This window comes from Crocodylus siamensis, chromosome 12 (genome assembly GCF_052110815.1).
Source record: "Crocodylus siamensis isolate JL-2025a chromosome 12, ASM5211081v1, whole genome shotgun sequence".
NCBI lineage: Eukaryota > Metazoa > Chordata > Crocodylia > Crocodylidae > Crocodylus > Crocodylus siamensis.
Genome location: NC_143406.1, coordinates 1,102,117 through 1,115,760, shown reverse-complemented (window position 1 = coordinate 1,115,760; position 13,644 = coordinate 1,102,117). Strand labels below are relative to the sequence as shown.

General features: G+C 50.5%; 1 protein-coding gene across 4 annotated transcripts in view; it reads right to left on the bottom strand.

Moving 5' to 3' along the window:
• The window catches only part of EPHB2 (EPH receptor B2), a 120,401-nt gene that overhangs the window by 38,970 nt on the left and 67,787 nt on the right, over positions 1-13,644 (bottom strand). For all 4 annotated transcript variants that reach the window (XM_090023357.1, XM_090023356.1, XM_090023358.1 and 1 more), the window contains exons 4-5: positions 5,131-5,286; positions 3,990-4,325 (exon numbers count right to left, since the gene is read on the bottom strand). In XM_090023357.1, coding sequence (XP_089879483.1) covers positions 3,990-4,325; positions 5,131-5,286 — 492 coding nt within the window. The remainder of the gene's footprint in view (positions 1-3,989; positions 4,326-5,130; positions 5,287-13,644) is intronic.

Sequence of the window (13,644 nt, the reverse complement as noted above, 5' to 3'; positions counted from 1 at the left end):
ATCGAGAACTGAAATGGGGCCATGTGTCAAACATCATGATTGAATTAACAGTGTCAAATTGCCTTGATAAGATTACAATTTTCATTGATACAGGTCACTAAGCTGACAGGCTATTTTAGACTTCTTTAAGACCTCTGACTCACACCATGCGATGTTCACAATGCAACACCTACAAGGTAAATCAAAAAGAGGTAGGGGACAGAGCTTAAAAAACATTTGTAAATGGGCACTCGTCGCTTGTACTCAGTATGGGATATTTTGGGGATCTGTTTCTGGCCCCGTCTCACTCAATAGCTTAATCAATGATCTGGAAGGAAATATAAAATAATTGCAGGCAAAATTGGCAGATGAGCCAAGAACTGGTGAAGTGAAAAATAACAATGAAGACGGGACAGTCGCACAGAGTGATCTGTATTGCGTGGTAAGCTGGGCTCATTTGAACAATGGAGACTTCAATGCAGCCAAATGCAAGATCATACATTTAGGAGCAAAAAATGTAGGTCATGCTTATAGAGAGGGGGATTGCGTCCCAGGACCAGTTACGGGGAAATGAGCAGAACGTGAGCTTCCAGGGAGATCCTTTGGCTACGGTGGCTAAGTTCCTGGATGAATAGAGGGGAATATTGAGTAGAGGAAGGGTGGTGGGATTACCTCTCCGTCAGCAAGACCGTTGCTGAATACTGCGACCTGTTTGTTGTGACGTTCAAGCTGCAAAAAACGACACTGAAAAAATGGAAAAGAGAAAAACAGAAAACCTTCAGGAAAGCGTGGCAAGAGCGCTTTGCCGTCTGAAAAATCAGTCTTATGCTGAGAGAGGCTAAAGGAACTCAGCTTATTTCACCTTCTCCGTGGGAAGTTAGGACATGAGCTGATCACAATCTACAGGCAGGCAGACTGAACAAAATTCAACAGCGAGAAATGGAGGCTGGATTAATCAGACTAGAAACATGATGAACGCATTTAACAATGAGGATAATTAACCATTGGAAAGGATTATCAAAGGATAAAGTCCCTCTCTCTCAAACACCTGCGTTAGCCCCCCGAGAAGTTCTGGGCTGGATGCAGGAGTCACCATGCTATAGAGGAGGTTGGACTTTTCTCCATGCTACGCAGGACTGGATGGAGAAAATCTCGGAGTCCTCCACTTGATACGCTCCCACCTATGGACTGACAGCACTATTCTCCAGCTTCACATCCCCCCGGGGTGTTACACCTGCTGGGTAGCTTTGTGAGTCCATGTTATAGGTAATAAAAAGGTAGCACCTGATGTCACTACAACTATGCTGTAACTTCTCCAGCAACCTAAAAGGTATCCTAGTTTTCCCATGTGTTTGTTGGCTTATCCATTTATTATTTTTCATCCTTTGCTTCCACGTATAAGTCCTGTGTCTCTTCTGCTGCTTTCCCGTTCCTTCTCACCCCCTCTCCAGACATCTGCCGGATCTTCCCAGAGGGCAAATGCACCTCTGTGTGAGAAACACGGCTCTCCTGTCCATGTTCAGAGGTTCTTCTAATCTCACCGTACGCGTCTGCTCAGCATGCTGTGTCCTCATCCGAGGGAAGGCACAGAGCAGAGCTGTTCTCCTCCCACATCCTTCTGCTTTCCTGAGAACAGGAATTTCCCCCCGCAAAGCCTGCCTGGATGCCTCCTTTCCTGTTCTGGAGCGTACCCCTACCGTATCCCCTGACCCTGTAATGTCAACGCTTCCCACCGGTGCCATTCGGAGAATGCTAGCTCCCATGAGCCGTTCAGCCAAGATCACTGCAAGTGTCCACCCCGACGGGTGCAGTCTGGCCTAGTTCCCCGACAATCGGGTGTAGAGGTGTGCCCACAATGAACTGGCACAAAAGCCACATACGAGTACTGTCTCTAGAAGCAATCCCTGCCAGACCCCGCTTTGGACTGCCAAGTTTTTGGAGGTCACAGTAACGGGCTGGTGCTTTCCTGAGTAGGGCCAAAGCAAGGAGGCCTGGCCTCCGCTGCAGAGACAATAGGTAGGAGCCACATCTCCTGGGCAGGAAGGCATCGTCCTGCTCCTCTGGGAGGAAGTGAATGGCCCATTGCAAACTTTGCCCACCTCTCAGTGCTTGGCCTGTCTGGCTGTAGAAGAAGAGGCTTCAGCTGGGCTCAATCTTAGGTTTGCTAGAAAGCTGAGTGATTCAAGCAGGGGAGGCTGGAGTCCTTAATTCCCATGAATCGTCCTCTCCCCTCCCCCTTTTCTACTCTCTCCCACCCCAGCACCCTCCTTTCTCCCATGCCCCTCTTCCCAGCTCGCTCTTGTATCGCTGCATCTACAGCTTCTGTTACCAGCTGCTAATGAGGTACATCAAGGCTGCCAGGCTGTGCTGAGTGTAAGCAAAAGAATTCAGAACCTCTAATTACGGAGGAATTAGTGAGCAGGCAGTAACTGTTTAGTGCTAATGAATAGATACATTAAGAGAGGCATCACACAGGCTGAGAAGTGTGAGCCCTGATAATAAAGGAGTGTCAAACACGGAAAAGGAGGATGAGTGGTTCAGAAGGGAGGGGACTAAGAAGGAACCAATTCGCAACTTCAGGTATCTCAGCCACTCTGCTGCAGAAGTGGGAATATTCACAGTTGGTTCATTAACATCACGACCACATTGCTTAATTGCAGAGTGTGAAATCAGAGCATTAGGCAGCTTATAAACACTGGAGCAGCAACTCCCAAGGAAACGGAGAGACATCTCTTGACTTGCTCTTGGCCAACAATAGTAGTATACACACAACACTTGCGCAGGCTGTACTCAGCCACTCCAGCCAGTCGCACATAATCACACAACCTCCACTCACGTCTGTCTCTCACTTGCACACACATCTGTGTTGCTCACATTACACACACACATTCATACACCTACACTGACATGCAGCAGGCCCAGCGCCTCCACATTCATACAGGCTCATCGACAGATTCACACCTGCCTGTTGGCCAGTTCAGTAAGGAGCTGGTTCAGCCTACAAACTCATCCAAACACCCTTTTCCATCCTGGCTGCTTGCAGGTCTTTCTCCCAGCAAAGCGAAGCAGTCAGAGCTGCCCCGGGAGATGCTCTCTTAATTAGCAAGTCTCACTGGCATGGTGCCACCACTCTCTCAGGGCTGCAAAATGCACCCTGCCAGACCTCAGAGATCCCACTGGCAGCCTACAAATCCTCCGGGGCATTAACCCAGAGCCTGAAGATGGTACAAGTGGCCTTTACACCTCCCCATCCCCAAGCAGACCTTCTTCTGTGGAGTGAGAAGAGCTGTAACCACATGCCTTCAATGAGGAGGTCACTGCTTTCAGAAAGCTGCCACGCAGCAGCTCCTTGCTGCAGGGCAGGCTGCTGCTTGCTTTCCCTTAGCACAGACTAGGAGCCCTGGGGCAGGGAAGGGAAAGCCTTCCTGGAACAGCTGTGCAGAGAGTTCCTGCCTGTCACCTGTCTCTACTCTCTGCACCCATCCGTCTGTGACAACCGCCCTCTGCCTCTGGTCATCCAGTTCTGGAAACCGAGGCACTAGTTACCGCAAAACTGCATTCCAGAATTGCAGCACGCAGGAATATATTTGCACTCACTTGAATGTACCAAAGGCCATCTGGCCGTGTCTTCACTGCTGTTTCCTGATACCCAGACTGAAGGTAGTGCAGGTATGCTTAACTATGCTGCCGTGACACAGCAGTGTAAAAGTACCCACAAAAATAATTCTGTTGGGGTTCTGCAGGTAAGACATGCCAGAAAATTCATGCTGAGATAGCAGCCTCAAAGCTCTTTTCAGGTGGGCCTCTGGATCGCTCTGTCTCTGCTCACATAGATTTGCTGGAAAACAAGACTTATGTTTTGGGATAAGGCCTAGGAACATCCAGGTTACTGAATGCCCATTAGGTGGACAGGATTTTTGGTCACTACGGTGCCTAAAAGGTGAGTCACTCCTACCCCCATCCTCTCCCAGGTCTCAGTCTGGCTAGCAGAGGACACAGCAATTCCTTACCAGCTTGGTTGGTGGTGATGTTCACTGAGGCAAACTGTGGGGAGAAGGGGCTCTGGTCGGTGACCCCATTCACCGCTTGGATCTCAAAGGTGTACTGGGTGTGGGCCAGCAGGTCACTGATGTAAATGCGGGGCTCTGTGAGGCCCAGCTGGCGCGGGGTGAACTGGACGTTGTCTCCGCAGCGGGTGCAGGCTCCACGCCCCGAGCCACAGCTCTTGCAGATGATGTTGTAGACCAGGTCTTCGCGGCCCCCCGAGTCCCGAGGCGGAGTCCATTCCAGCATCAGCGATGTCTCGTTTACGCTGGAGATCACAGCCTGGGGGGCAGACGGGATGGCTGTGTTGGGCAAGAGAGAGAGAGAGGTGGTGTGAGTCCATGCCCTGCTCCATCCCACATGCATCTCTATGCAGCTTCCTATTCCTCTGCCTCACAGTCCAGGTGAGGCTGCCCTGCGGTGTCCTGCTCTTCCACAGGGACGTGGGGAGATGAAACCAGCTACGTCTAAGACAAACAGTTCCAGACCCTTCGTTTCCAACCGGGTGTGAACAGAGGCCCTGTTTGGCTGGGTGCTGCTCACACGTATAGCAGGGCCTTGCCCTAAAGAGTTTACAGTCTCAACAGAGTGAAAAGGCCACGTTAACTGCTCAGCTGGGAATAGAGCACAGGTCTCCATTACACCAAGCCCTCAAACCCAGGCCGATTCCTTTTGGGGTTCTTTCTACAAGCCTTTTGAAGAGCTGTGGTTGTTCCCGTTTGTGCCGTGCACCAGTTCTAATTCTCTGGGTGCCAACGGCTCAGATTTACTCCCCAAAGGAAAGTTATTTCGGTGCCAAAATCAGAGTGCAAAAGCCTAAGGTCCTGCGTGCAAAGTGTGATTCAGACACTTTTGCTGGTAGACCTCCTGCTCAGCTTGGATACCAAGTAAGGCTGGGAGGAAGAGTTGGATGCTGCGGATAGTTGCTCAGTCCTCCAGTGGCCTTTAGACGGCAGCTGGCAGGTATCAGAAGGGATTCACTTGGGAACATGGGCAGCTCTGAGCTGCAATGGTTCATTAGACACCACCTGGTAGTTTATATTACTTATATCCCTCTTTTCTATGTCGGTACCATCCCATGCCACCCCTAGCCTGGAGATCACTTACTGGTGCAAGGCATGTCGAGAGGGTCAGAGTCTGCGCGGTAATACCCGTTTCGGCACACACAATTAGTGGCTCCTTCTGAAGTCGTCCGGCTGTTAATTGGGCAGTGGACACATCCTTCATCCCCTTGGCTTGCCTTGAACGTCCCTGATGGGCAGCCTGCAAAGAAGCAAGAACAGCATTCAGTGAGAGGAAAGTCCCCCCGCTCCTCTGAGGCCCAGGGTTGAAAGGTGCTGTGTAGCCAGTGTCGAGGGGGAAGGGGTTTCCTGAGTCCCAGCAGATATCCCAGGAAACAAAAACAGGAGCTTTGCAATGGCCAAACCCCAAATCTGACAATTTGAGATGCACTGGAGGAGGAACTGGTTTGCAACCGACTTGGAGTCTGGCCCTGCTCTTCCCTCTGACCGTGGGCACGCGTAGACAGATCCAGAGGATTTCACTATTCTGGGGCTCTATGGGGACTTTTCTTTCATGACTACACTACTTGCTTTTGCCCAGCATCCTACTGTCAATGCCTGGAAACAGCAGCCACGTCCCATGGCAGCAGATAAAAGTCTGGCCCAGCCAAGACTTGAACTTGAACATCCTTTAGCCACAACACGCCTTCCACAGCACGGAGAGGGGCTGTATAAGCAGTGGCAGCTGTGCAGCCTCTTCCAGCTCTCCTGACACTGGTGGCAAAGCCCATGACAAACACACAACCTGCTACATGTGTGTGATGGGCTGCCACTCACAGTTCGATCACACTGCAAATGATGGCAAATTGCAGATGCAGTGGAAATGGCCACAGACTCCACGGCAAAGTGTCTCACCCAGCAAAACACACCAACAGAGCTGGGAGGACCCCAAAAGCCAAAGCTGGCCCCCAAAGCTGGGCTGTAGAAGTCCTTTTGCCTTGCTCTGGACACTTATTCCTGACTTTTTCTCTTAATTTATGACACAATCCATGTAGTCTAAAGGACGGCGGGTACTTTTTATAAGGAAATATAGTACACGTACATCCAAATTTGCTTTACCAGAAAGGCTTGTTGAAACCAGTAGGTTTATATGGAATATCTCCCACTACCAGGAAACCAGCCTGTACCACCAGGATCAAAGAAATAGCTTGAGAAGGTCACAGATTAGGCATGAACCAAAGCTGTAGTGCCCAAAAATTTAGTCTAACCTCTCTCCTGCAAAAATCACTGCCTCTCCCATATTTCCTGGACCATCACGGCTGCAACATCACTTATTCTGAACAAAGCACTGAATTTATTTCCAGTGTTGTTTTTATCTTTATTTTTATTTACCAAAAGTTTTTCTTAATTACCATTAGGAAAAGCTGGTCTTGGAACACTGCTTATAAAGACAGAAAGAAGCATTTTGAAAATGTCAAAACAACTGACTTTTTAGATGTTTTTTTCTTCTTTGCTTCTCTTTTTTGGCTGGAAGTAATCGCCGTGCTCAGCAAGATTTCGCAAACAGTTTTGGTCTGATCTCATCACTGGAATAAATTAAAAGCTTTTCCCTGCTCTAGTAATGAAAGCTCGAGATATTAATAGACCCATGAACAGCAGTCAGGAGAAAAGAAGACTTTAATTGCCAGACTGAGACAACTTCTCTAAATATCAAGACTTTTGTGGGTAAAAGAGTCTGGATCTGTTGGGTGCTGAGCCTGCTTCCCCAACCCTAGCACGGATTTTATTTTCAGGTCTTGGGGCTGGGCACTGAATCCCAGCAGGTTAATTTAGTCGCATGAGACACCTGTGGATGCTCCTCTGCTTTGTCCCTAGCATTGTAAGGGACCTCCCACCCCAATTTTGGGGGCAGGGTGAAAGGGCCTCCATCTCAAGAGGCACTTGATCAAAGGAGCCCATGTCTCACCCCAAACTGCTACGGTCCCTGCATTTCAGACTGGTTTAACCATGCATGTCGATCTAAAACAGAGGTTGAAAAAATACCTTGCTGTGACTTGAAATATGGTGCTGTTTTTGCCCCTCAATAACACTGCGAACTACTCAGCTGTCACCTCTCTCAACAGATTAACACTCCCTGTGACATATCTGTAATGAAAATGTGCTGCGAGTTGGGTCAGAAATGAAGCCGAGTGCTTAGGGAGCCAGGGAAGGAGAGGGGGTTTGGAGACCCAGGAACCTAAGCTGAAGGAGCATGAACTTCTCAATCAAGACACTCAGACTAGTGGAGGGAAGGGGCTTTGTAAAAGAAACTGTGGATTTTTTGTCATTTGAAAACTGAACTTTTTTTTGGCTGCCCCTGCTCAGGCGCAGCCTTTTGGGGTCTTGATTTTCTGACAACAAAAGAATTTGAGGAAGCAGATGCCTTTCCGAAACCTGGTGCGTGCAGCAGTGAGCCCGCTGCTTCTTACCGAGAGGGAAAAGGGCAGCACAGTTGTGCAACAAAGAGAAGCAGCTAGAGATGAAAGAATGGGAGAAACACACAACCCTCGCAGCCCAGGAAAATGCACACGGTGTCTTCAAAATTCATAACTTTACTAGACTCTAAAAACCACAGACTACACACAGACAACGGCCTTGCAGCTCATGACTGCATCTCGCCTTTTAAATGGGCTTATCATTTCAGTTTGTCTATTCCAGTGACACTCAACCGGGGACTGTGCCAACCTGGGCTGCCCCGAGATGCTTTCCAGGGCGCCATGGGGTGCCACACGTTAGCACTGTTTGTTGTGAAACCCCGACTCGCAGGATAAACCTAGAGATTTCCGCTGGAAATCCAGGCTGCTAGGGATGCTCTGGGGTTTTGCCAAGCTCTCTGCAACAGAACGACTGCTCTAGTATTTTTCCAGAGTCAAAGAATGAGCGAGAGCTGAGAGCTGGCATTTTCTGAGGGATGCCCTGAGGATTATGTGAGTTGCCTTGGAGTCTAAAAGGGTTGAGAAGCACTGACTGCTCTGCTTCTGATAACTTACCCAGCCCCAGTGATGGGAAAGGCCACTAGCCATGGGCGGACCTTTAGGCTTGCTCCAGTTTCCCCAGGACTGCAAAAGAAACAGGGCAGGCATTATTAGAGTCCACGGGGTGTCTCAGCTCCCCGTCTCCTGCTCGCAAGCTAAGGGCACCCAACAGTTTTGCAAAGCATGAGGCACTAGCCGGGGGCCCTGTCAGGCTCTGCAAAGGCTGCCTACCTCTCAGCTCCCCGCCTGCAGCTGCTTTGACTTCCAGGCGGCAGCGGGTGAGCTCCAGACCGCTCCAGCTGTTCTGCCGGCCACTGCCTCGGAGGCCACACGCTTGCACGTGGGGTGCATGGGACAGAAGCACGGGGCAGCGCGCAGGAGCTGGGCACGGAGAGCACTTGGACCAGCGGGCTAGCGAGCTGCTCCTCTGGGATACTGGGGGGCTTTCTCTTCCTCTTGTGGCTAGGAGAGAGTCCAGCTGTCAGGGGAGGGAGTTTACTGCTCCCTGTTGAACAGGGGCTCTGGGGGGGCATCCCTGATTTCAGCACCAGCATCAAAGGTGCTGGGAAGAAATGATGCACCTGCAGCTTTTCCCTCTCGCCTCTGCAGTGGCTTGGCCTCAGTTCAGGCTTGCAGAAAGCCCAGGCACGCTGAGCTAATTCCCTGGGCAGCAATCACAAAAGCCACGTTTGGTGCACGGAGGCCACAAAGGGTCGTCTCCTTCCAGGGCTGTTCCCTATAGTCTGTCATCCTCCGAGTAGGGCTGTTCCCCACAGCCTGGGGCCCCGCAGGTGGAATTGTTTGCTGCCGTCTGGGCTGCGGGTTTCGGGCAGGACAAGCCCCTGCTGTGTCACCTCTGTGCTGGACAGAGATCTCCTGGGGCTGGAGAGCCACAGCGCTGCACCACCTTTCCACGAGAGCCTGTGGTGTTTGCGATGCCACCTGGGAGAAGGGTCCACTTGCAGATTCAAACCAGGCTGAGCTGTGCAGAGACTAGGCTGAGCAGTGACAGCATCTCCAAACAGGCCTCCCCATCCTTGCAGACAGGTCGAGCAACCCCTCCCGCCTCCCTCCAGATCCTCCCTGCGGACAACTCACATCACACAGCTCTCCCAGGCAATTACAGCTTTCGAAGTGGCAGTGCTTCACCCACAGAAGGGGTCTAATGAAGGACACTCTGTCCTGTCTGCTTGGCTTTGCTTCATCCTACGCAGCCCAGGACAGGTTTTTTTTAATGCATGACAGAAAACAGCAGCATTGGCTTTGTCAGAGCTGCCAACCTGGCCTCCCTGCCACCCTCCTCGCCTCCCAGGCCTCCTCGCTGTGTGTGCAGGGAGGGGAGGGACAGAGGGTTGTCAGTGCTGGGTGTGTTTGGAGACTGGCAGTGGCTCCTCCTGCAATGTCGTGGTCCCCCCCAGCTACTCTGCGCAAAGCAAAGCCCGGGAGCTGCGCCGAGCCTGTGGTACGTCCTTGCCCGTGTGGATTCCTAATGTTACAGGCCTCCCGATGCCTGCATTTCCTAGCAGCCAAGCAAACTTTCCAAGCAGGCTTCAAACATCCATCACTGGCAAAAGCAGCTGCGAGATGGGGAAGAGCATCCTCTGAACATCCACCTCCAGGAGCTGCCAGGGTGGCTCTGACCTGCCCTCCAGCCAGCCCCGGCAGCAATTGTGCCTGGACCCGGTGCCTCAAAGAAGGGCACGCGGCTCACCCTCAAGACTGGAGGATGGCGAAGCAGCAGGGTGCCTCTCTTCTGCACTTGTCTTTGTTGGCTGGGGTTTTCCGTCGTCGCTTGGACACTTCCATTATCCATGCAACAGTCCTGCCTCCTCCTCCTCCTTTCAAAATCCCATCATTGCCATGCTCAGCTACAGTGTGAACTGCCATAATAAAAGATCCTGCTGGCTCCTGGCACCTCATATTAAATTTGCCCCTTTCATATACAACATTTTGAACTTAAAAAAACCCAACACCTTCCACAGGGCAAAAAAATCCCCACCTTGGGTGGGGGGAGGGGGAGAAATCACATTCTTGAATTTTTTTAAGTATTTCAGACTTATCCATGACACCCTTGCCAAGCAGGTTGTTCAGGCAGTAAGTGATTTTTCTCCAAGTGTTTTCCAGAAACATTTAGGACTTCTATTTTTTTCCTTTTGTTGGGTCTTCTACAAATGCTTCCCCAAGCTCCTTCTACTCCCCGGCCATTAAGAGAACAGCTCCCGACCTTTTAACATACTGAAAAAAACCAAGTCAGCAAGTGGTGACATCAAAGTTGGGCTGATGGAAAACCCCTAATCCTATAAACACTTCATGTTTTAATTGGTGTTAAAACAAAGATAATCTTATCTCAGCCCTTATACAAGAAGGGGTAGGATGGACTCTCTAAAAGCCTTTCTAAAAGCACTCGTAAACCTGACAAACATTCTCTATCCAGAGCCCCGAGGAGAAGGGCTTTAATCCTAAAGGAAACATAAAACTCAAAAGAAAGCTTTATATCCCCAAGAACTTGTGCCTTGGCAGGACAGGCTGACAGACAGAGTAAGGGAGAGAAAGGCACAGGAGGGTGAGAGTGATGGAGCGAGGCGGTGGGAATGTGAAGCGCAGAGGCCTGGGCTGCCTCACTTTTAACACCCACAGTGTTCACAGCAGACTCCCTCCCATCACAGACCCCCAGAAGATGATGGTCCACAACAGCTCTGCTGGCTAATTTCTGTGCCCAGGGGCGTCGGTGACGCCATCGAAGCAGGTGTCCTTGTGCGGGATGTACACGCAGGATACGCAGGCCAGACCGGGAACGCAGACCAGACCGGAGTCTGGTCCTTGGAGGGCTGGAAAAAAGAATCAAAAGTTGTGGAAGAAGTGATGATATCTTTTATTAGACCAACTAGATGTTTGCAAGCAAATTACTGTATTTATGTGCAACATTTTGGGCACGCTGACCCTTCCTCAGGCACAGGAGAGAGCAGGGATTGTAAAAATTCTCCGAGGTAGAAATGAAAATTCGTATTTCATATTTTGGAGGGTTGGGTATTTCCCCTCTCAGAGAAGCAGTGAGCACTGTCAGGGGCCCCCATTGACCTCTCCTCTCCATCGCTGGACCTGTGGGCCTTCCTGCTGCACTGTGCTTTATGGCTGAAGCAAGGAGATGGGAGAAAGAAGCAGGAAAGAAGAAGGAGCTCGAGTAGCAGGAACCTGTGGTTTACAATTAACGGGGTTTCTATCAGGTGTCGGCTCCAGAGTCAGCTGTTTCTTATCTTGGGTGCGGTTTATCTGCATGGTAAGCCATGCTGAGCCTTTTAAAATAGGGTGGGATATAAATCTATATAATAGTAGTAAAGGTAATACAAAGCACAAGGTCCTGGCTTTGGTTGGGTCATCCCCCGACAGACTTGCCTTGGCATTCTGGCATCAGCAGAGACCAGAAGACAGCGTTATTCATTCTACAATTGCTGCTGCCCTCTTCATTTCCGTGACATGGGAAACTTTTCCAGTGCCCAATCCAAGGGTCTTGTAGACGCGGGAGAAATGAGTGCTGATAACAGCCACGGTGTATTCTTTGCACTAAAAACACTACTTAGCAGTGCATCCAGATAGGCTGAAAAGCATGCCAGCTGGTTACCAGACAATGACCCTTCAGACATAAATGACTCGCTTTGTCTGCATTAGGTGCTATGTGATGTTTGGAAACGAGCCGGTTCGAGCGGGATAGATACCACGCTGCAGAGCACCGTTCGCTTCCCCAGTGCAGACGCGTTAGGAACGAAAGACGCCTGCCACAGGAAGAACAAATGCCAGCCAGCTTGAAGTAAGACATGCCCAGACCTTGGCCAGCTAAGGGACTAACGACAGCAAAGGCATATCGCTGTGTAAGCTCCACAGTGACAGAAACAATGCAAATTCCTCCGTACTGAGTCTTCATACTGGAAAACTTGGCTGCCTCAACAAAGTCCTATTGTGACGGATCGTGGGTTTTACTGTAATATTCCAGGTTTAAATGTGCTCATGTTGTCAGAGTGTTGCCTGCCTCAGTTTCCCTGATTTCATAGATCTGTACAGAGAAGTAAGGCTGGGAGTGAACTAAGGGTGTGAGGAAGGGGAAAGGCTTGAGAAGAGTTTCTGCCTGACAAGCAACAAGAGAGAATTGGATAGCTGTGCTGATGCCTCAACAAAGTGGGATTGGAGGTGACACTCCAGAGGTCAAGCAGGTCTGGGTAAGGTGCTGTAAAGCCCTGCCTACATCGCCAAGGACTCGACCGCTCAATCCAGGGATGTGGGGAAACCACGGGTGGTTGGAGTCCGTGGTGAAGCCTTGCAGCCGCGTTGTGCGTGCAGGGAGGCAGCGCTGAGGTGCGGCCAGGGCTATAGGTTACCAAAAACAAGAGAAGTGAACTCTCCACTCTGCATCTGGTCTGGCAAATTATGGGCTTATATTGCAGCCTACCGATACTCCTGACGCACAAAAGAAAGGCTCCAGCTGAAGTGCAGGGCACGTGACACAGTACTCACACTGCACGTGCATGGGGGCAGTGCCTGGGAGGGGGTCTCCCCCTTCCCAAGTTCTTCTCCAGTGCACCCCCTGACGACTGCCTCTGTCCTACACACACAACCCGGAGGGGAGTGTAAATGTGCCTTTGGAAAAGAGGTTATGCAAACATGCTGCTGTGGCACTGCCGGCCCAAATGTGAAAAGCTTCATTTAGAGGAGGGGTGCAGAGGTCATATAGCTGTTTGTCTAAAAAGCCCAGGAAACAAACTTGCTTTATTTCCTCCCGTAAATGCACTGACTTCACCAGCTCCATCACACTTGACCGTGACAGTTAACTCCTCCAAATTCAGGAGTCTGGCACAGCTGCCACTCAGGATCACGGACAGGATCGTGGGCCAGTCCATGTCTTGATTTCTGTTTTGAAAGCCTACCCCACTTCTGCCTTCCTTCATCTCATCTCTGACAAACTTCTTACCTTAAGAAGTGCCTCCAAGCCAGAGTCTCTCCGCAGAGGCAGCTGGCGACCACCAACAAAAGATGTACGAAGAGTCATAAAGACCCATCCACATCATCTCCCTGCGAAAAGCAGCTGGCAAAGAGTCAGGAAACAGCTGCATTGGGAGGGCAATGCCACACAAGCCTCCAGTAGCTGCACAAAGCGGAGGGACACAGGCAGGTTCTTCACTATTACCAATCTCCCCGCCCCCAGCCATCTCCAGGGGATGGACACAAGTGCTCACAGGTTCAACAGGGCTAAAATTCAGCATCCCCTTTGCCAGTGCAATGCACACTTGCAGACTTTCACGTCATTTCAGACATGTCAGTGTCCTTGGACCACCAGCCCCCAGTTTATGCCAGCAGTGTCTGGTGCTGGCATGGGTGCCTGGCTTGAAACTCAGAGGCCAAGGAAGACACAAACCTACAAGCAAAAAAACCCTGCAGTTATAAAACAAAGCCCACCTGATTTTTCTTTATTGGGAAAATAAAACAAGCTGTTCTGCTTCCTCAGCTGAATTAGTTCGAATGGCAAAAATACTCTCTCTGCGCCTGCTAAGCTAAACTGAAACCCAAGAGTATTCCAGTCCCTTCTAGCTTACATGGGCTCCTCTACTCCGGTCATC